Below are 21,200 nucleotides of genomic sequence, written 5' to 3' on the forward strand. Positions count from 1 at the left end.
TTATGGGTGGCTGGCTGACAGACAGGAGTCTGATGGGTGGCTGGCTGATAGACAGGAGTTTGGAGTCTGATGGGTGGCTGGCTGACAGACCGGAGTCTGGAGTCTTATGGGTGGCTGGCTGACAGACAGGAGTCTGATGGGTGGCTGGCTGATAGACAGGAGTTTGAAGTCTGATGGGTGGCTGGCTGACAGACAGGAGTTTGAAGTCTGATGGGTGGCTGGCTGACAGACAGGAGTCTGGAGTCTGATGGGTGGCTGGCTGACAGACAGGAGTTTGGAGTCTGATGGGTGGCTGGCTGACAAACAGGAGTCTGGAGTCTGATGGGTGGCTGGCTGACAGACTGAAGTCTGGAGTCTTATGGGTGGCTGGCAGACAGGAGTTTGGAGTCTGATGGGTAGCTTGCTGACAGACAGAAGTTTGGAGTCTGATGGGTGGCTGGCTGACAGACAGGAGTCTGGAGTCTGATGGGTGGCTGACTGACAGACCGGAGTCTGGAGTCTTATGGGTGGCTGGCTGACAGACAGGAGTCTGATGGGTGGCTGGCTGACAGACAGGAGTTTGGAGTCTGATGGGTAGCTGGCTGACAGACAGGAGTTTGGAGTCTGATGGGTGGCTGGCTGACAGACAGGAGTCTGTAGTCTGATGGGAAGCTGGCTGACAGACAGGAGTCTGGAGTCTGATTGGTAGCTTGCTGACAGACAGGTGGCTGCAGTCTGATGGGTGGCTGGCTGACAGACAGATGTCTGGAGTCTGATGGGTGGCTGGCTGACAGACAGGAGTCTGCAGTTTTATGGGTGGCTGGCTGACAGACAGGAGTCTGGAGTCTGATGGGTGGCTGGCTGGCTGACAGACAGGAGTCTGGAGTCTGATGGGTGGCTGGCTGACAGACAGGAGTCTGATGGGTAGCTGGCTGACAGACAGGAGTCTGTAGTCTGATGGGTGGCTGGCTGACAGACAGCAATCTGGAGTCTGATGGGTAGCTGGCTGACAGACAGGAGTCTGGAGTCTGATGGGTAGCTGGCTGACAGACTGGAGTCTGGAGTCTGATGGGTGGCAGGATGACAGACAGGAGTCTGATGGGTGGCTGGCTGACAGACAGGAGTCTGGAGGCTGATGGGTGGCTGGCTGACAGACAGGAGTCTGATGGGTAGCTTGCTGACATACAGGATTCTGGAGTCTGATGGTTGGCTGGCTGACAGACAGGAGTCTGGAGTCTGATGGGTGGCTGGCTGACAGACAGGAGTCTGGAGTCTGATGGGTGGGTGGCTGACAGACAGGAGTTTGGAGTCTGATGGGTGGCTGGCTGACAGACAGGAGTCTGGAGTCTGATGGGTGGCTGGCTGACAGACCGGAGTCTGGAGTCTTATGGGTGGCTGGCTGACAGACAGGAGTCTGATGGGTGGCTGGCTGACAGACAGGAGTTTGAAGTCTGATGGGTGGCTGGCTGACAGACAGGAATTTGGAGTCTGATGGGTGGCTGGCTGACAGACAGGGGTTTGTAGTCTGATGGGTGGCTGGCTGACATACAGGAGTTTGGAGTCTGATGGGTGGCTGGGTGGCTGACAGACAGGAGTTTGGAGTCTGATGGGTGGCTGGCTGACAGACAGGAGTCTGGAGTCTGATGGGTGGCTGGCTGACAGACCGGAGTCTGGAGTCTTATGGGTGGCTGGCTGACAGACAGGAGTTTGAAGTCTGATGGGTGGCTGGCTGACAGACAGGAGTTTGTAGCCTGATGGGTAGCAGGCAGACAGACAGGAGTTTGGAGTCTGATGGGTGGCTGGCTGACAGACAGGAGTTTGAAGTCTGATGGGTGGCTGGCTGACAGACAGGAGTTTGAAGTCTGATGGGTGGCTGGCTGACAGACAGGAGTCTGGAGTCTGATGGGTGGCTGGCTGACATACCGGAGTCTGGAGTCTTATGGGTGGCTGGCTGACAGACAGGAGTCTGATGGGTGGCTGGCTGATAGACAGGAGTTTGGAGTCTGATGGGTAGCTGGCTGACAGACAGGAATGTTTGGAGTCTGATGGGTGGCTGGCTGACAGACAGGAGTTTGAAGTCTGATGGGTGGCTGGCTGACAGACCGGAGTCTGGAGTCTTATGGGTGGCTGGCTGACAGACAGGAGTTTGGAGTCTGATGGGTGGCAGGCTGACAGACAGGAGTTTGGAGTCTGATGGGTGGCTGGCTGACAAACAGGAGTCTGATGGGTGGCTGGCTGACAGACAGGAGTTTGGAGTCTGATGGGTGGCTGGCTGACAGACATTAGAGAAACAGACTCCTCCTCTGATTCACAGCCCCTATAAACTCATAGTCATTACATCATGATGCTCTAACCTAGACCACCAGCAACTTGTTACACATTACAGGTCTATACAATATGCCTCTTCTTTTTCATGCCTCTTCTTTTTCACTATTATCAATGCACACAATTCAGACTTTTCAATGTGCTTAAGTCCACTCAGGTAAGCTGAATATTCAAGCCTCAAGGCTTATACCACTCCAGAAAAATGGAATGTCTCATGGGCTTTGAGAAAAAAAGAACAACAAATCCTCACTGCATAAAAAATGTTAATTAGTCTCTATCTCTTCCATAACCATCAAGAGGAGCACCTCCTTAACCTCTCATTGTCTCCTCAAATCTTCTGCTTAACGGGACTAGCAATAAGGTTATTCGATCTATAAAGCCTTTGTAATGCCTGGTGCAATAACTGTTTTTAGGAGGGATCAATGGGTGTTATCTGCTTGTCAATGTTTCATACTCCTCTATGACACAGAGGCTGGCAAGGCCCTTTCTGACTTTGCAGTGAATGCAGCTAATCCACTAATCAATAGCCTCAGTGATAACAGGATGCTTCCAAAGCCATTTAGCACACCCTTATCACTCTCGGAGTAGACACTCAACCTGTCAAAATAGTTTTTCCAGTAGCAGAGCTGAGGATGAGAGGAACATTTCATGCCCGTGAAGGGGAACAAGTATCCTCTTCCACACCCGTTTAATTTAAAAGGGGGATGAACAGTGATATCTCTCTTCTCTTTTCAGAGGGTTGGGCTTGTAAAGGGAGAAGAGGAGGTTGTTAGATGGAGGAGCTGGAAGATAAGATCATCTAATTAAGCTTTAAAACAACAACAACGGGTTGTGTAGTGTTAGGGATGGGCTCTAGCACACGGCCATGAGCGGGAGAGTAATTACCAAGAGTATGCATATTTCCACATACACTAAAACACAGGCTTTCCAGGTGGGACCTTGAAAACATCAGAAAGAACGCAGCCTGGGAGGATTTTACAGGCTTTAGTTATTCTACGCCTTGTTGAGAAAAATGGATAAATAAACCTCAGAATAATAAGTAGCCAAAACAACAGCCAAAAAGGAAGCTCAACAGAATCTACTCCTTTTAACAAACCAAAGCCAAGCAAAATCAAATCAATGTCCTTGAAGATGTTTTCTCTTCTCATGAGAGATGTGTTTAAAAGGAAGCTCCTCTTCTCTCTCTCTCTCTGTGTCTCTCTCTCTCTCTCTCTCTCTCTCTCTCTCTCTCTCTCTACCCCCTTCCCATGCTATTTCAGTCTGCCTGTCTCGCTCTGACTAACTCTGCGTGTCTCTCAATTTCAGTCACTCTCTCTCGCTCCCTTTTTATCTCCATCTTTCTCCTCCTCCCCGTCGCTTACCCAGTGACTCATCTGTCAGTGAGCGAGTGGAGATGGCGCTCATCTCTACCCCCTCCGCCCCCCATCTTCTCTCCCCAGCTGGGCCCCGCTCTGCTCTACAGGGGGTCTCTCTCATCCCCTCCCAACCCTGCTTCCCTTCCCGCTCCAATAACAACATCCATCTCCATTTTCCTCTGAGCTGGCTGCATCCAGGGCACGATGAGCAGCTCTACAAATCCCCCAGGTCTTCAGCCCGGCTATATGGTTAACTGTACGGTGTAACTGCGCCATATGCTTCCAAGATTCAAGATATCGCAGTTTGGAGCGGGGAATGGCCTTCGACTACACTATTAAAAGAAGGGAACATCTGGTTGGCTCACCACAGTTGGGTGCCGTGTGTCAACCTGTTAAATCATATGTCAGTCTTGTTTATTGTTGTTTATCTACTTATTTCCTGGTTAGCTATATTGAGATATGGTGCATAGATGAGTAAGTCTCACAGAAGACACTGTATTTCAAGCCCTCCCAGCATCCTCCTGTAACAGGAAGAGTACTACAAACACAGTTCTTTGTTGGAGTGTATTGCCTGGCCTTCCACATGTTATTTTCTTTATTTTTTACCTTTATTTAACTTGGCAAGTTAGTTAAGAACAAGTTCTTATTAACAATGACTGCCTACCAGGGAATAGATTTTGACCTTGTCTGCTCAGGGATTCGATCCAGCAACCTTTCGGTTAGTGGCCCAACACTCTAACCTCTATGCTACCTGCCGCCCCTTTATGGTGGCTCAATTAGTGAGGCTGGCCACAGACAGGATCTGGGGAAGGAGCGAGGCCAGAGGCTACAGGGGATTGATTGGTAAAGAGTAGGAACAGGAGAAATGAAGTCCAATTTCACAAAGAACAGCATGTGCAGATGCTTCACTGATCACTTGGTCACCAAACATCATTATTCAGATACTTTGAAAAACAGGAATTTGGTTGAAATGAATGACCTAATTGAATAATTGAGGTAAATTAATCCTCATTACTGGTGAGCAGAGTGGGTGAGGTCTGTCTTAGTTCTGAGGCTCCATGAATACCTTCATTCTTCCAGCCTTAGTCTTAGCCATGGCCTCCTCTGTCAACATCTTTGAGGATCTATAATATACCTCCAGGTGCCCCAATGTATACTAAATTAGCACCCACTCTCATTTTGGACTGTCTAGGCTTATAATGGTAAGGGACAAATTGTGTTTGAATATTTAACATTGGATCACTCCCACGTAGCTATTTTCTTCCCATGCGCTGTTCTAAATGGAGAGGGAGAGAGGGGAGAGAGTGTGCTTCTTGGCTAATTATGTTCAGGATTAAATGGAGTGGATTCCAATCAGGTGGAAAGAGTTTTCTAAAATAATGAGTGAGTGACCTCAGGTGAGAACACATTAGGATGGCTATCATGTTAACCTGCAAAGCTTCCATTTTGTCTGGTTCAAAAATATCCTCCAGCCCGCAACTGGCTGAGAGCGGATACAAATGCCAATGGCATTAAAATTAACATCTCTTACCTCCCAACATTAGTACAAGATAAACAGTTGAGGCTAAAGCCGTCACAACAATAGACTCTCAGCCCTGCTTCTGTTGCTAACAAATGGAGTGACATGACAAGCCATCAGATCACAACTGACTTCAGACTAAAATGGTCCAACTGTGTCAAGCTAGGAGGCTACAAGGAGGGATAAATGTATTGTTGATGCTAATCAAACAAGACTCTGCCTGAACCTCCAGCAATTACTGACAAGTGTTACTTTACAGTGTCCAGAACGGTTCCCGAAATAATAACCATTCATTATCTGTCCTGAACTGTTCCGAAATAATTACCATTCAATATCTGTCCTGAACTGTTCTGAAATAATAACCATTCATCATCTGTCCTGAACTGTTCTGAAATAATAACCATTCATCATCTGTCCTGAACTGTTCTGAAATAATAACCATTCATTATCTGTCCTGAACTGTTCTGAAATAATAACCATTCATCATCTGTCCTGAACTGTTCCGAAATAATAACCATTCATCATCTGTCCTGAACTGTTCTGAAATAATAACCATTCATTATCTGTCCTGAACTGTTCTGAAATAATAACCATTCATCATCTGTCCTGAACTGTTCCGAAATAATAACCATTCATCATCTGTCCTGAACTGTTCTGAAATAATAACCATTCATTATCTGTCCTGAACTGTTCCGAAATAATAACCATTCATCATCTGTCCTGAACTGTTCTGAAATAATAACCATTCATTATCTGTCCTGAACTGTTCCGAAATAATAACCATTCATCATCTGTCCTGAACTGTTCCGAAATAATAACCATTCATCATCTGTCCTGAACTGTTCTGAAATAATAACCATTCATTATCTGTCCTGAACTGTTCTGAAATAATAACCATTCATCATCTGTCCTGAACTGTTCTGAAATAATAACCATTCATTATCTTTCCTGAACTGTTCCCGAAATAATTACCATTCATCATATGTCCTGAACTGTTCTGAAATAATAACCATTCATTATCTGTCCTGAACTGTTCTGAAATAATAACCATTCATTATCTGTCCTGAACTGTTCTGAAATAATAACCATTCAATATCTGTCCTGAACTGTTCTGAAATAATAACCATTCATTATCTTTCCTGAACTGTTCCCGAAATAATAACCATTCATCATCTGTCCTTAACTGTTCCGAAATAATAACCATTCCACATCTGTCCTTAACTGTTCCCGAAATAATAACCATTAATCATCTGTCCTGAACTGTTCCCGAAATAATAACCATTCATCATCTGTCCTGAACTGTTCCGAAATAATAACCATTCATCATCTGTCCTGAACTGTTCCCGAAATAATAACCATTCATCATCTGTCCTGAACTGTTCTGAAATAATAACCATTCATCATCTGTCCTGAACTGTTCCCGAAATAATAACCATTCATCATCTGTCCTGAACTGTTCTGAAATAATAACCATTCTCATCTGTCCTGAACTGTTCCCGAAATAATAACCATTCAACATCTGTCCTGAACTGTTCTGAAATAATAACCATTCAACATCTGTCCTGAACTGTTCCCGAAATAATAACCATTCATCATCTGTCCTGAACTGTTCCCGAAATAATAACCATTCATCATGTGTCCTTAACTGTTCCGAAATAATAACCATTCAACATCTGTCCTTAACTGTTCCCGAAATAATAACCATTCATCATCTGTCCTGAACTGTTCCCGAAATAATAATCATTCTTCATCTGTCCTGAACTGTTCCCGAAATAATAACCATTCATCATCTGTCCTGAACTGTTCTGAAATAATAACCATTCTCATCTGTCCTGAACTGTTCCCGAAATAATAACCATTCAACATCTGTCCTGAACTGTTCTGAAATAATAACCATTCATCATCTGTCCTGAACTGTTCCCGAAATAATAACCATTCATCATCTGTCCTGAACTGTTCCCGAAATAATAACCATTCTCATCTGTCCTGAACTGTTCTGAAATAATAACCATGCATTATCTGTCCTTAACTGTTCCGAAATAATAACCATTCAACATCTGTCCTTAACTGTTCCCAAAATATTAACCATTCATCATCTGTCCTTAACTGTTCCCGAAATAATAACCATTCATCATCTGTCCTGAACTGTTCTGAAATAATAACCATTCCGCATCTGTCCTGAACTGTTCCAAAATAATAACCCTTCACATCTGTCCTTAACTGTTCTGAAATAATAACCATTCATTATCTGTCCTGAACTGTTCCGAAATAATAACCATTCAACATCTGTCCTTAACTGTTCCCGAAATAATAACCATTCTCATCTGTCCTGAACTGTATTCATCATATGCTGCTTGTATACATGACAGGCCAAATAACTACAATATTGTGGGAGGAAACAAGCCAAATACCTACAATACTGTGGGAGGAAACAAGCCAAATACCTACAATATTGTGGGAGGAAACAAGCCAAATACCTACAATACTGTGGGAGGAAACAAGCCAAATACCTACAATATTGTGGGAGGGAACAAGCCAAAATCTGTAGGCTAAAACAAAAAAAACCAATGACTTTAAGATGTCAGAACTGGTTACATGAATAAGTGAAACAAGCTCATGTGAATTAAAATGGCTATTAATCAGGAGTGATTTACCTTCGGAGATGAATATTTCATAGTGAGGGACTGTGTGTGCGTGGGTGGGTGGGTATGTGTGTGTATGTATGGTAAACTAGATAAAAGGAGGGAAGGCCCCTTAACCCTGTGGCCCCTCAGCTGGCTGGGATCAGGAGCAGGAGCCCTGCCCGCCAGAGGAGGAAAAATCAACGGCCGATTATTAATGAGGCCTCTCCACTATGTCAAGTTCAGTCTCTGCCAGGACTCAATGAAAAACAGAGGGAAAGTCACAGACCAATCTTATCTGGCTGAACCTGTTTCCCCTTCCTACTGCCAGCCGATCTAACACAGAACAAATGGCCTTTCCCCAGCACTTAATATTTATCTCCAAGCCAGTGTGTGTGTACTGTAGTGTTATGGGAATCATGCAGCTCCCTACCTCCCCAGTCTGTGTCAGGGTCAGCTTGGGCAGCTTGCTCTTGGAGCTGGTGATGGTGCTGCCAAAAGCTGGGTTGCTGTAGCCCACATCCACCACCTCCAGAGGAGGCTTGAGCTCCGGGGAGTCCAGGGGCATCTGGTCCTGGCCGTCCATGGGCCGCACGTAGGCTGTAGGCTTCTGCTGCTGCACGGCGCTGGGCTTGACGTGCAGACCCTGCGGGAAGGTGGGCGTGGAGAGGCCACTGGGCAGCAGGGAGGTAGAGGCCACTGGGGAACTGGCCCCGTGGGAGCCCGGCTCCTGCTCCAGGGGAGACTTAACATGAGTGTTGCTGTCCTTGTAGCTGCCATGCTCGGCCGCCGACGGGGCCTTAGCGGCCTGCTGCTGCCCGCCCCCGTGCCTCCTTGAGAGAGTGGAGGTGGAGGAGGAGGAGGGGCTGCTGCTAGAGTCTCCCCTGTGGTCCACTACCTCGCCCTGTGAGATGAGCAGCTCCTCGTGTCTTTGGGGCTGCTGCTGCTGCTCATGGGTGAAGGAGTGTTTCCCCCTGCTGCAGGATGGGCCCCCCACCCCCTGGACCCCCAGGCCTCCCACCCCGTGGACCCCCTGGCCCCCCACCCCCTGACCTCCCACCCCCTGGGTGCTGCAGTGGGCTCCCCGGGACCAGTCGGAGGACCAGGACTTCTTGGAGCTCTGATGGCCGTGCAGCAGGCTGGAGCTGGTCAGAGAGGAAGAGGAGGGAGGAGGGGGCATGGAGGTGGTATGGTTCCCTGTGCCCACCCTGTTGCTCCCTCTCTGGCCTCCCTTGGTTAAGAAGCTGGGCTGGTCTTGCTTCTCCATGGGGCCAGGGGTCTGGGGAACAAAGTTCTTGGGGATGCCCACCAGGTGGCTCTGGTTGGAGTGGCTGGTCAGGAGCTCCTTCATCTCATCGTAGTTCCCCAGAGTGTTCTGCACCCGGTTGGCCAGGGCGTCACCTTTGTTTGTCTACAGAGACAGAGACAGACAGAGTGATAGAGGAGAGACGGTGAGATGTATAGTTAGTTACAGCCTCTAGCCCTCTCCCCAAGGTTATCATTCCCCACTACTCTGACAACTGACAGAGAGCAGCAGGTCATCAGAGATACACCTAATTACAGACAGACAGGAACTCTGCAGGCAGTGTGTGTGACAGAGAGGTGTAGTGTGTGTGTGTGTGTGTGTGTGTGTGTGTGTGTGTGTGTGTGTGTGTGTGTGTGTGTGTGTGTGTGTGTGTGTGTGTGTGTGTGTGTGTGTGTGCGTGCGTGCGTGCGTGTGTGCGTGCGTACATAGAAAAGGGTGAAATCATGCCTTAGTGAGCAAGACGATTAGGCTGTACATTAAAAGCAACTCAGGAAAATGAAAAAGTAAGTAGCCCTTCTCTGAGTCTAATACAAACCTTACAAACTGTATTAAACTATAGTCCTGTACAAAGCACGCTCAGAAATCCATCTTTAAGAGGGCACAGTTGGTGTATTAACATGTATTAAACAAGTGATTAAAACAAGCATTCTTAGTGTGGATCTATAGATAATAGATACCTTGTTTAGGTTGTTGGTCCCCCCCAAAGTGGATAGACTGGGCGCTTCTGTCTGTCAGTATAAAAAGACAGTAGTTTATAATCTAGTCACACTGGGGGATATAGTAGACCAATGGGATGACCTCACTAAATGTATAATCTAGTCACACTGAGGGATATAGTAGACCAAAGGGATGATCTCACTAAATGTATAATCTGGTCACACTGGGGGATATAGTAGACCAATGGGATGACCTCACTAAATGTATAATCTGGTCACACTGGGGGATATAGTAGACCAAAGGGATGATCTCACTAAATGTATAATCTGGTCACACTGGGGGATATAGTAGACCAATGGGATGACCTCACCAAATGTATAATCTGGTCACACTGGGGGATATAGTAGACCAATGGAATGATCTTACTAAATGTATAATCTAGTCACACTGGGGGATAAAGTAGACCAATGAGATAATCTTTCTAAATGTATAATCTAGTCACGCTGGGGGATAAAGTAGACCAATGGGATAATCTTTCCAATGTATAATCTAGTCACACTGGGGGATATAGTAGACCAATGGGATGACCTCACTAAATGTATAATCTAGTCACACTGGGGGATATAGTAGACCAATGGGATGACCTCACTAAATGTATAATCTAGTCACACTGGGGGATATAGTAGAGCAATGGGATGACCTCACTAAATGTATAATCTGGTCACACTGGGGGATATAGTAGACCAATGGGATGACCTCACTAAATGTATAATCTAGTCACACTGGGGGATATAGTAGAGCAATGGGATAATCTCACTAAGTGTATAATCTGCTCAACTGTATTGTCAATCAATAGTGATATGTGACTGTTAACACACTACTCTCTTCTAGCTAGTATCTCTCAGTGGTAAACCTTCATTTTTTTGAAAACCTCCAATAAAAGCTAAAATCATGAGCCCTCTTAAAAAAGAAAAAACGTTATTGTAATAATTGTTTTATTTGTTTTATTATTGTTTTGTTTTATTTATTTTGGTAGTTCAGCATAGAATGCAGTCACACAGGGATTTTCAGATATAACAGTATGTGCAACACATTACTGTTATATCAGGCCAAGCCTTTTATGTGTAAGAGCCTAGTAAGAACGTACAAAAATTGCACTAAAACATGCATTACGCTAAGATGCACCCTATATAAACAGAAATTATAACAGAAACACATCACTATCTATTTCAAAACAACTGCAAATGAAGATTAATTTCAGTCATACAATAAAATTGCCAAGCCATGAAAAGCTGTTTTCTGTATAGGGATATAATTAGGCTATTGAAAGGCAACAAAGGGAAAAGATACATGCGTACAGTGTAGCAGCGTTTGGTATCACAGAGGACTGTGGTGATAGCAATAGTACAACGCTACGTCAGACTCAGGAAGCATAAGCCTGTGTATTTGCACAACTCAATGTTAACAACATAAAAGTAAATAAACAAAAAATGGTTGATGGTCCGGGGAAGGGATGGTGTGGAGCATGAAGAGACATGCTGCTGTGAGGGGGAATTATCTTCTAGGTGGTTAACCTTTGACCTGGCAACCGAAGAGGATGCCAGCTAGGGCTAAACTTCTCTCTGCATGCCAAGCATCACCCCTGACCACCCTTGTCTCCCATAAAACTCTAATGGCTGTGCGGTTGTTGTTCCAAGAATAATTGCATTTTAGCTCACCCAAATGGATAACTATCCCCAGTTACTGGCATTGGAGTGGTTGCTGAGCAGTGATGGCAGAGGTTGACATTAGGGCTGAAATGGGCCAGTTTATTAGGACACAGGGGCATAGGGAGAGAGGGAGGGAGTCGCCAAGCGTTTGGGATATCTAACCAGACAACTGGATGGATTTCAACGGGTCTTTCAAAGTCCTGGATGTGTCCAAATGTTTGTCTCAAACGAGGAGTGATACACACTAAGGATTGACCCCTGTATCAGGTCAGTCATCATTTCAGGAGCCAGAGATGGAAAAGCCTCAAACAGACCAGGCAGCATAGACCGAACCCTACTGCAACAGCAGTCTGTGTTTGACCAACCAGCAACCAGCCCAAAGCAGTAGTCTGTTTTCCACCGTCAGCATGTCCTCCAAAGGGAAGCCTAAGCACACACAGGTTATTTAAGCCATGCGGTGAGGGCTCAGTATTTTTAGAGAGTGTGATGTTGAAGGGGCACTTGTAGACCTCCCAGACGCTGTCGTTCTCAGTGAGTGCAAAGACAGGGCACAAAGGGCTCTTGTGTAGAGAAGGAATGAGCCCTGGGCTGCTGGGGTTGGAGCAGGGCTGTCCTTCAGTACACTGACTGCAGTCTGATTGCTCTGGTTAGAGACTAACTACAGCTGATGAAAGGAGTAACTTCACTAGTACGTAGAAGTATAACAATCTCACTTTATCTGGCTATCTACTATAGATTTTATTCACAGATAGGTTACACTGCTGTAAATTGATGTTTTTATACAGTACCAGTCAAAAGTTTGGACACACCCACTCATTCAAGGGTTTTTATTTATTTTTACTATTTTCTACTTTGTAGAATAATAGAGAAGACATGAAAACAATGAAATAACACATATGGAATAATGTAGTAACCAAAAACGTGTTAAACAAATCTAAATACATTTTAGATTGATGACAGCTTTGCACACTCTTGGCATTCTCTCAACCAGCTTCATGAGGAATGCTTTTCCAACAGTCTTGAAGAAGTTCCCACATATGCTGAGCTGCTTTTCTTCCATTCTGCGGTCCAACTCATCCCAAACCCAAACCTCAATTGGGTTGAGGTCGGGTGATTGTGGAGGCCAGGTCTTCTGATGCTGCACTCAATCACTCTCATTCTTGGTCAAATAGCCCTTATACAGCCTGGAGGTGTGTTGGGTCGTTGTCCTGTTGAAAAACAATGATAGTCCCACTAAGCACAAACCAGACAGGATGGCGTATCGTTGCGGAATGCTGTGGTAGCCATGCTGGTTAACCTGTTAGGGCTAGGGGGCAGCATTTGCACGTCTGGATAAAAAAAATGTACCCGATTTAATCTGGTTACTAATCCTACCCAGTAACTAGAATATGCATATACTTATTATATATGGATAGAAAACACTCTAAAGTTTCTAAAACTGTTTGAATGGTGTCTGTGAGTATAACAGAACTCATTTGGCAGGCAAAACCCTGAGACATTTTCTGACAGGAAGTGGATACCTGATGTGTTGTATTACCTTTAAACCTATCCCATTGAAAAACACAGGGGCTGAGGAATATTTTGGCACTTCCTATTGCTTCCACTAGATGTCACCAGCCTTTACAAAGTGTTTTGAGTCTTCTGGAGGGAGATCTGACCGAACAAGAGCCATGGAACGATGATGTCCCATTAGACACCTGGCGCGCGAGTTCATGTTGGGTACCCTCGTTCCAATACGTTATAAAAGAGCATGCATTCGTCCACCTTGAATATTATTCATGTTCTGGTTAAAAAAGGCCCTAATGATTTAGGCTATACAACGTTTGACATGTTTGAACGAACGTAAATATATTTTTTCCCCTCGTTCATGACGAGAAGTCCGGCTGGCTTAGATCATGTGCTAACAAGACGGAGATTTTTGGACATAAATGATGAGCTTTTTTGAACAAAACTACATTCGTTATGGACCTGTGATACCTGGAAGTGACATCTGATGAAGAGAATCAAAGGTAATGGATTATTTACATAGTATTTTCGATTTTAGATCTCCCCAACATGACGTCTAGTCTGTATCGCAACGCGTATTTTTCTGGGCGCAGTGCTCAGATTATTGCAAAGTGTGATTTCCCAGTAAGGTTATTTTTAAATCTGGCAAGTTGATTGCGTTCAAGAGATGTAAATCTATAATTCTTTAAATGACAATATAATATTTTACCAATGTTTTCTAATTTTAATTATTTAATTTGTGACGCTGACTTGACTGCCGGTTATTGGAGTGAAACGATTTCCTCAACATCAATGCCATAGTAAAACGCTGTTTTTGGATATAAATATGAACTTGATAGAACTAAAAATGCATGCATTGTCTAACATAATGTCCTAGGAGTGTCATCTGATGGAGATTGTAAAAGGTTAGTGCATCATTTTAGCTGGTTTTATGGTTTTGGTGACCCGGTCTTTGAATTGACAAAACATTACACACAACTCTTGTAAATGTACTGTCCTAACATAGTCTAAATTTATGCTTTCGCCGTAAAACCTTTTTGAAATCGTAAAACGTGGTTAGATTAAGGAGATGTTTATCTTTCAAAGGGTGTAAAATAGTTATATGTTTGAAAAATTTGAATTTTGACATTTATTTGGATTCAAATTTGCCGCTCTTGAAATGCACCTGCTGTTGATGGAGTGCACCACGGGTGGCACGCTAGCGTCCCACCTAGCCCATAGAGGTTAAGAAGGAAAGAAATTCCACAAATGTACGTCTAAGTAGGCACACCTGTTAACCTATCTGGGATAGGGGGCAGTATTTTCACGGCCGGATAAAAAATGATTTAATCTGGTTATTACTCCTGCCCAGAAACTAGAATATGCATATAATTAGTAGATTTGGATAGAAAATACCCTGAAGTTTCTAAAACTGTTTGAATGGTGTCATTGAGTATAACAGAACTCATATGGCAGGCAAAAACCTGAGAAGATTCTATATGGGAAGTACCCTGTCTGACCATTTCTTGACCTTCTGTAGCCTCTTTATCGAAAATACAGGATCTCTGCTGTAACGTGACATTTTCTAAGGCTTTCATTGGCTCTCAGAAGGCGCCAGAACGTGGAATGATAACTCTGCAGTCTCTGGGCGAAAAACAGCAGGGGTTTTGGAGAGTGGTACTTCTGAGAACAATGGCACTGGCGCGGGCGTGCATGTGACGACTCCATTTTCTACTTTCAGTGTTTGAACGGATACAACGTCTCCCGGTTGGAATATTATCGCTATTTTACGAGAAAAATCGCATAAAAATTGATTTTAAACAGCGTTTGACATGCTTCGAAGTACGGTAATGGAATATTTTGACATTTTTTGTCACGAAATGCGCCGGCGCGTCACCCTTCGGATAGTGATTTGAACGCACAGAACGGAGCTATTTGGATATAACTATGGATTATTTGGAACCAAAACAACATTGGGTGTTGAAGTAGAAGTCCTGGGAGTGCATTCTGACGAAGAACAGCAAAGGTAATCCAATTTCTCTTATAGTAAATCTGAGTTTGGTGAGTGCCAAACTTGGTGGGTGTCAAAATAGCTAGCCATGATGGCCGGGCTATCTACTCAGAATATTGCAAAATGTGCTTTCACCGAAAAGCTATTTTAAAATCGGACACCGCGATTGCATAAAGGAGTTCTGTATCTATAATTCTTTAAATAATTGTTATTTTTTTTGTCAACGTTTATCGTGAGTAATTTAGTAAATTCACCGGAAGTTTTCGGTGGGTATGCTAGTTCTGAACAAAACATGCTAATGTAAAAAGCTGGTTTTTGATATAAATATGAACTTGATTGAACAAAACATGCATGTATTGTATAACATAATGTCCTAGGAGTGTCATCTGATGAAGATCATCAAAGGTTAGTGCTGCATTTAGCTGTGGTTTTGGTTTTTGTGACATATATGCTAGCTTGAAAAATGGGTGTGTGATTATTTCTGGCTGGGTACTCTCCTGACATAATCTAATGTTTTGCTTTCGTTGTACAGCCTTTTTGAAATCGGACAATGTGGTTAGATAAAGGAGAGTCTTGTCTTTAAAATGGTGTAAAGTAGTCATATGTTTGAAAAATTTAAGTTTTTGCATTTTTTAGGTATTTGTCATTCGCGCCACTCTATACCATTGGATATTGGTGAGGCGTTCCGCTAGCGGAACGTCTGTCCCTAACAATGGAAATGCATTCCAGCTGACTACCTCATGAAGTTGGTTGAGAGAATGCCAAGAGTGTGAAAAGCTGTCATCAAGGCAAAGAGTTTTTTGAAGAATCTCAAATATAAAATATATTTAGAATTGTTTAACACTTTTTTGGTTATTACACGATTCCATATGTGTTATTTCATCGTTTTGATGTCTTCACCATTATTCTACAATGTAGAAAATAGTACAAATAAAGAAAAACCCTTGAATGAGTAGGTGTGTCCAATCTTTTGACTGGTACTGTATATATTTATATATTTTAATAATGAGGGGGCTGGGACATTCTGTCACTCAAGGCTTCTCTGTCAAATGGTACATCCTGCTCTCTCCTACTGCGGATATTTCAAGATCCATTGGATTTACTAATATTTTCATCATGCAAAGTGTTGCCACAGATAAATGAATGAGACATATTTCACCGGGTGTATGAGAAGCATCCGCTTGGTGTTTCCACTCACAACCATATCCCCCCACTCCCAAATATGGTATTGAGAGGAAGCCCACTGACCGGCTGCGGGAGAAGACTGAACAAGTTGGATTTGGCCGAAATTCTGCAAATGTTCTCATATATTAAACATTTGATTTCAATACAGTTTTCTGTTCCCAAAACGAGAATCTGTTTTGAACAGAGTAGACAAAGTTTTAAAAAATAGCATTGTTTGCAAAGGCAAATTTAGTTATTGCACTCTCACACTTACCAGAGTAAGTGTTCCCTAACGGAAATATGCATTACCATTGTTGGGCGGAAGCAGGTTAAGTGTGTACAGGGCATTTTAGTACAGCTGTAGCAGTCAACAAGCAATAACAAGCTATCGGGAATTAATTAATTCAGGTTATAACCAATTTTTCGGGAATTTGTCTTTCAGCATAAACCTTTTCTCCTCCACCAGTATTTGTTTAATTTAACCCTTATTTTACCAGGTAAGTTGACTAAGAACACATTCTCATTTACAGCAATGACCTGGGGAATAGTTACAGGGGAGAAGAGGGAGGATGAATGAGCCAATTGTAAACTGGGGATGATTAGGTGACTGTGATGGTATGAGGGCCAGATTGGGATTTTAGCCAGGACACCAGGGTTAACCATGCTCTACACCTGCATTGCTTGCTGTTTGGGGTTTTAGGCTGGGTTTCTGTACAGCACTTTGTGATATCAGCTGATGTAAGAAGGGCTATATAAATAAATTTGATTTGATTTGATTTAACACCCCTACTCTTACAATAACTTCCATGGGATCTTTAGTGACCACAGAGAGTCAAGACACCTGTTTAACGTCCCATCCGAAAGACAGCACCCTACACAGGGCAATGTCCCCAAACACTGACCTGGGGCATTGGGATATTTATTTAGACATATAAAAAAATTGACCAGAGGAAAGGGTGCCTCCTACTGGCCTTCTAACACCACTTCCAGCAGCATCTGGTCTCCCATACAGGGACCAACCTTGCTTAGCTTCAGAAAAAAGCCAGCAGTGCGATGCAGAGTAGTATGCTGCTGGCAGGAGACGATTGAGGGTGAACAAGCAAAACTTCAGGTATGCTGTCTTTGTACTTTGAGAGGATTGCTTGGACTTGGGGGTCAATGAACGTTATCGCTGGTATGCAAGGGGGCGGGGTTTTAATGTCTTGTCTATTTTTCTCTGTTTTCCTCCTTTACAGCTTTAATTGTCTGGAGCCTAGTGTTGTTGTGGCCAATGAGCTTCCACAAAGATGGAACCAGGTTTCAGCTGCTGTACAATGTTGATGTCCTTCCTCCCAGAGATGAAAGCATCCCCCAGACTGGACACAACCCAGCACACATATATTTTTGAGAAAATCAGGACTTTTGCAATGAAAAGGCCATGGACATTACATGTCCTGCTCCAAAGGGCTCTCAGGCTAGATTCCTTTGTTCATATAATAACATGACCTGAAGCAAAGTTACTCAAAGGCCTAGGTCATTGGCGTTATAGGCCTAGGTCATTGGCGTTATAGGCCTAGGTCATTGGCGGCTCCTCAAAGGAAGGGGAGGACCATCCTTAGTGAATTTCATACAAATAAAAATAGTGAAACATCTAAAGATTTTAATTATTTAAAATTATCCTTTTTAGATATAACTATACTAAATATGTTAATGTCACCAAATAATTGATTAAAACACACTGTTTTGCATCAAAAGCACTCTGTAGGGTAGCACTCTACAGGGATAAACTACAGGTATACTCCACAGGGATAAACTACAGGGATACTCTACAGGGATAAACTACAGGTATACTCTACAGGGATAAACTACAGGTATACTCTACAAGGATAAACTACAGGTATACTCCACAGGGATAAACTACAGGTATACTCTACAGGGATAAACTACAGGTATACTCTACAGGGATAAACTACAGGGATACGCTACAGGGATACGCTACAGGGATACACTACAGATATAAACTACAGGGATACCCTACAGTGATATGCTACAGGGATGCATGACAGGGATACGCTACAGGGATATGCTACAGGGATACGCTACAGGGATACGCTACAGAGATAGCCTACAGGGATACACTACAGGGATACGCTACAGGGATACCCTACAGGGATACGCTACAGAGATAGCCTACAGGGATACACTACAGGGATACGCTACAGGGATATGCTACAGGGATATGCTTCAGGGATACAGGGAAATACTAGAGGGATATGCTACAGGGATATGCTACAGGGATACACTACAGGGATATGCTACAGGGATACGCTACAGGGATATGCTACAGGGATACAGGGATAAGCTACAGGGATATGCTACAGGGATATGCTACAGGGATACACTACAGGGATACGCTACAGGGATATGCTACAGGGATACAGGTATATGCTACAGGGATATGCTACAGGGATATGCTACAGGGATACACTACAGGGATACGCTACAGGGATACAGGGATACACTACAGGGTTAAGCTACAGGGATATGCTACAGGGATACACTAAAGGGATGCACTACAGGGACACGCTAAAGGGACACGCTACAGGGTTACGCTAGAGGAATGCACTACAGGGACACGCTACAGGGACATGCTACAGGGTTATGCTAGAGGGATGCACTACAGGGACACGCTACAGGGTTACGCTAGAGGGATGCACTACAGGGACACGCTACAGGGGTATGCTAGAGGGATGCACTACAGGGACACGCTACAGGGTTATGCTAGAGGAATGCACTACAGGGACACGCTACAGGGACACGCTACAGGGTTATGCTAGAGGGATGCACTACAGGGACACGCTACAGGGTTACGCTAGAGGGATGCACTACAGGGACACGCTACAGGGTTATGCTAGAGGGATGCACTGAAGGGACACGCTATAGGGTTACGCAAGAGGAATGCACAACAGGGACATGCTACAGGGTTATGCTAGAGGGATGCACTACAGGGACACGCTACATTGACACGCTACAGGGTTATTCTAGAGGGATGCATTACAGGGACACGCTACAGGGTTATGCTAGAGGAATGCACTACAGGGACACGCTACAGGGACACGCTACAGGGATACGCTACAGGGATATGCTACAGGGATATGCTTCAGGGATACGCTACAGGGATATGCTACAGGGATACAGGGATACGCTACAGGGATATGCTACAGGGATATGCTACAGGGATACACTACAGGGATACGCTACAGGGATATGCTACAGGGATACAGGGATATGCTACAGGGATATGCTACAGGGATACACTACAGGGATACGCTACAGGGATACAGGGATACAGGGATACACTACAGGGTTAAGCTACAGGGATACACTAAAGGGATGCACTACAGGGACACGCTAAAGGGACACGCTACAGGGTTACGCTAGAGGAATGCACTACAGGGACACGCTACAGGGACATGCTAGAGGAATGCACTACAGGGACACGCTACAGGGACACGCTACAGGGTTATGCTAGAGGGATGCACTACAGGGACACGCTACAGGGTTACGCTAGAGGGATGCACTACAGGGACACGCTACAGGGACACGCTACAGGGTTATGCTAGAGGGATGCACTACAGGGACACGCTACAGGGTTACGCTAGAGGGATGCACTACAGGGACACGCTACAGGGTTACGCTAGAGGAATGCACTACAGGGACACGCTACAGGGTTATGCTAGAGGAATGCACTACAGGGACACGCTAAAGGGACACGCTACAGGGTTATGCTAGAGGGATGCACTACAGGGACACGCTACAGGGTTATGCTAGAGGAATGCACTACAGGGACACGCTACAGGGTTATGCTAGAGGAATGCACTACAGGGACACGCTACAGGGTTATGCTAGAGGAATGCACTACAGGGACACGCTACAGGGTTATGCTAGAGGAATGCACTACAGGGACACGCTACAGGGTTACGCTAGAGGAATGCACTACAGGGACACCCTACAGGGTTACGCTAAAGGGAAACGCTACAGGGACACGCAACAGGGACACGCTTCAGGGATACACTGAATGGATGCGATAATACATAACTACCCTGAACTGAGACTGTAACTACCCTGGACTGAGACTGATGATATGTACTGTAACTACCCTGGACTGAGACTGATGAAATTATGTGTATTCTTCTCCCTCACTGCTTGTCATGGGATTGGCGATGTTCACAATTGCGATTATCATTTTACAGTAGTGTAATTTGCCTTCAATATGGAAATTAACAAAAATATGAAAAATAACAAAAAAAGAATGAGTGAAAGATGCAGAGCAAAGGCTCATCCAGCAATTGTTATCTGTTAAATGGTCTCTCTCCTTTGTAAACCAATCTGGTTATCTTTGCCTGTAAAAGCCTTCCTTCCTCACTGGTGCAGGAGCAGAATGCCTCAGCAGTTTGCATAATATCCATTAGTGCTTCCCAATAAAGAGCATCAACATGGGTCCACATGAGTAAACACCTAGCACGAATCATCTTAAATCAATAGAGCACTAACAACAGCAGGGGATCCAGGAGCAAGCAGATGTAAGGTAGACTCAGCTACGAACCACAATACAATTCTGAAAGAAACTAGGAATGTAAATGACAAATAATGTGATATGTCGCAATCCTACTTTTAAAACCTATTGATAATATCTGACAGCGATGAAGATTAGGGGAAAATACAATTGCATTTAAAAAAAGAAAAGTATTTTATATTACATCTTTTACATTGCATACACCCCTGGAGAGCCAAAGTAGCATAGAATTAATTCATGTATCTCCTCTATCTCTAGGGGTCTGCTCCTCAATGGTGACACTGGTGCCCATGACTAAAACATCCAGTACCGGGGCTGGCCACTGGAGGACCAGGGAGAAGGGGGGACCGGGGGGGCTGGGGGACCACGGGGGGCAGAGGAACCAGGGAAACTAGGAGCCAGGAGGGGACCAGGGGGCTTCTGAAGGTACAGCCAGCTCTCCTCTGCTCTGGGGCGTCTCTCTAGGTGCCAGTGGAAAGCAGTAAATCAGTCCCAAATAGCTGCTAACAGCATA

The 21,200-nt window shown here is 44.5% G+C and overlaps 1 protein-coding gene across 1 annotated transcript in view; it reads right to left on the reverse strand.

The window, feature by feature from the left end:
* Window positions 1-21,200, reverse strand: part of LOC106611959 (AF4/FMR2 family member 2-like) — a 336,588-nt gene that overhangs the window by 245,573 nt on the left and 69,815 nt on the right. Inside the window, exons 3-4 of the mRNA XM_014212678.3 lie at window positions 9,783-9,833; window positions 8,233-9,210 (exon numbers count right to left, since the gene is read on the reverse strand). Of these exons, the coding sequence (XP_014068153.1) occupies window positions 8,233-9,210; window positions 9,783-9,833 (1,029 nt within the window). The remainder of the gene's footprint in view (window positions 1-8,232; window positions 9,211-9,782; window positions 9,834-21,200) is intronic.

Source organism: Salmo salar, chromosome 09, assembly GCF_965601325.2.
Source record: "Salmo salar chromosome 09, fSalSal1, whole genome shotgun sequence".
NCBI classification, from domain to species: domain Eukaryota; kingdom Metazoa; phylum Chordata; class Actinopteri; order Salmoniformes; family Salmonidae; genus Salmo; species Salmo salar.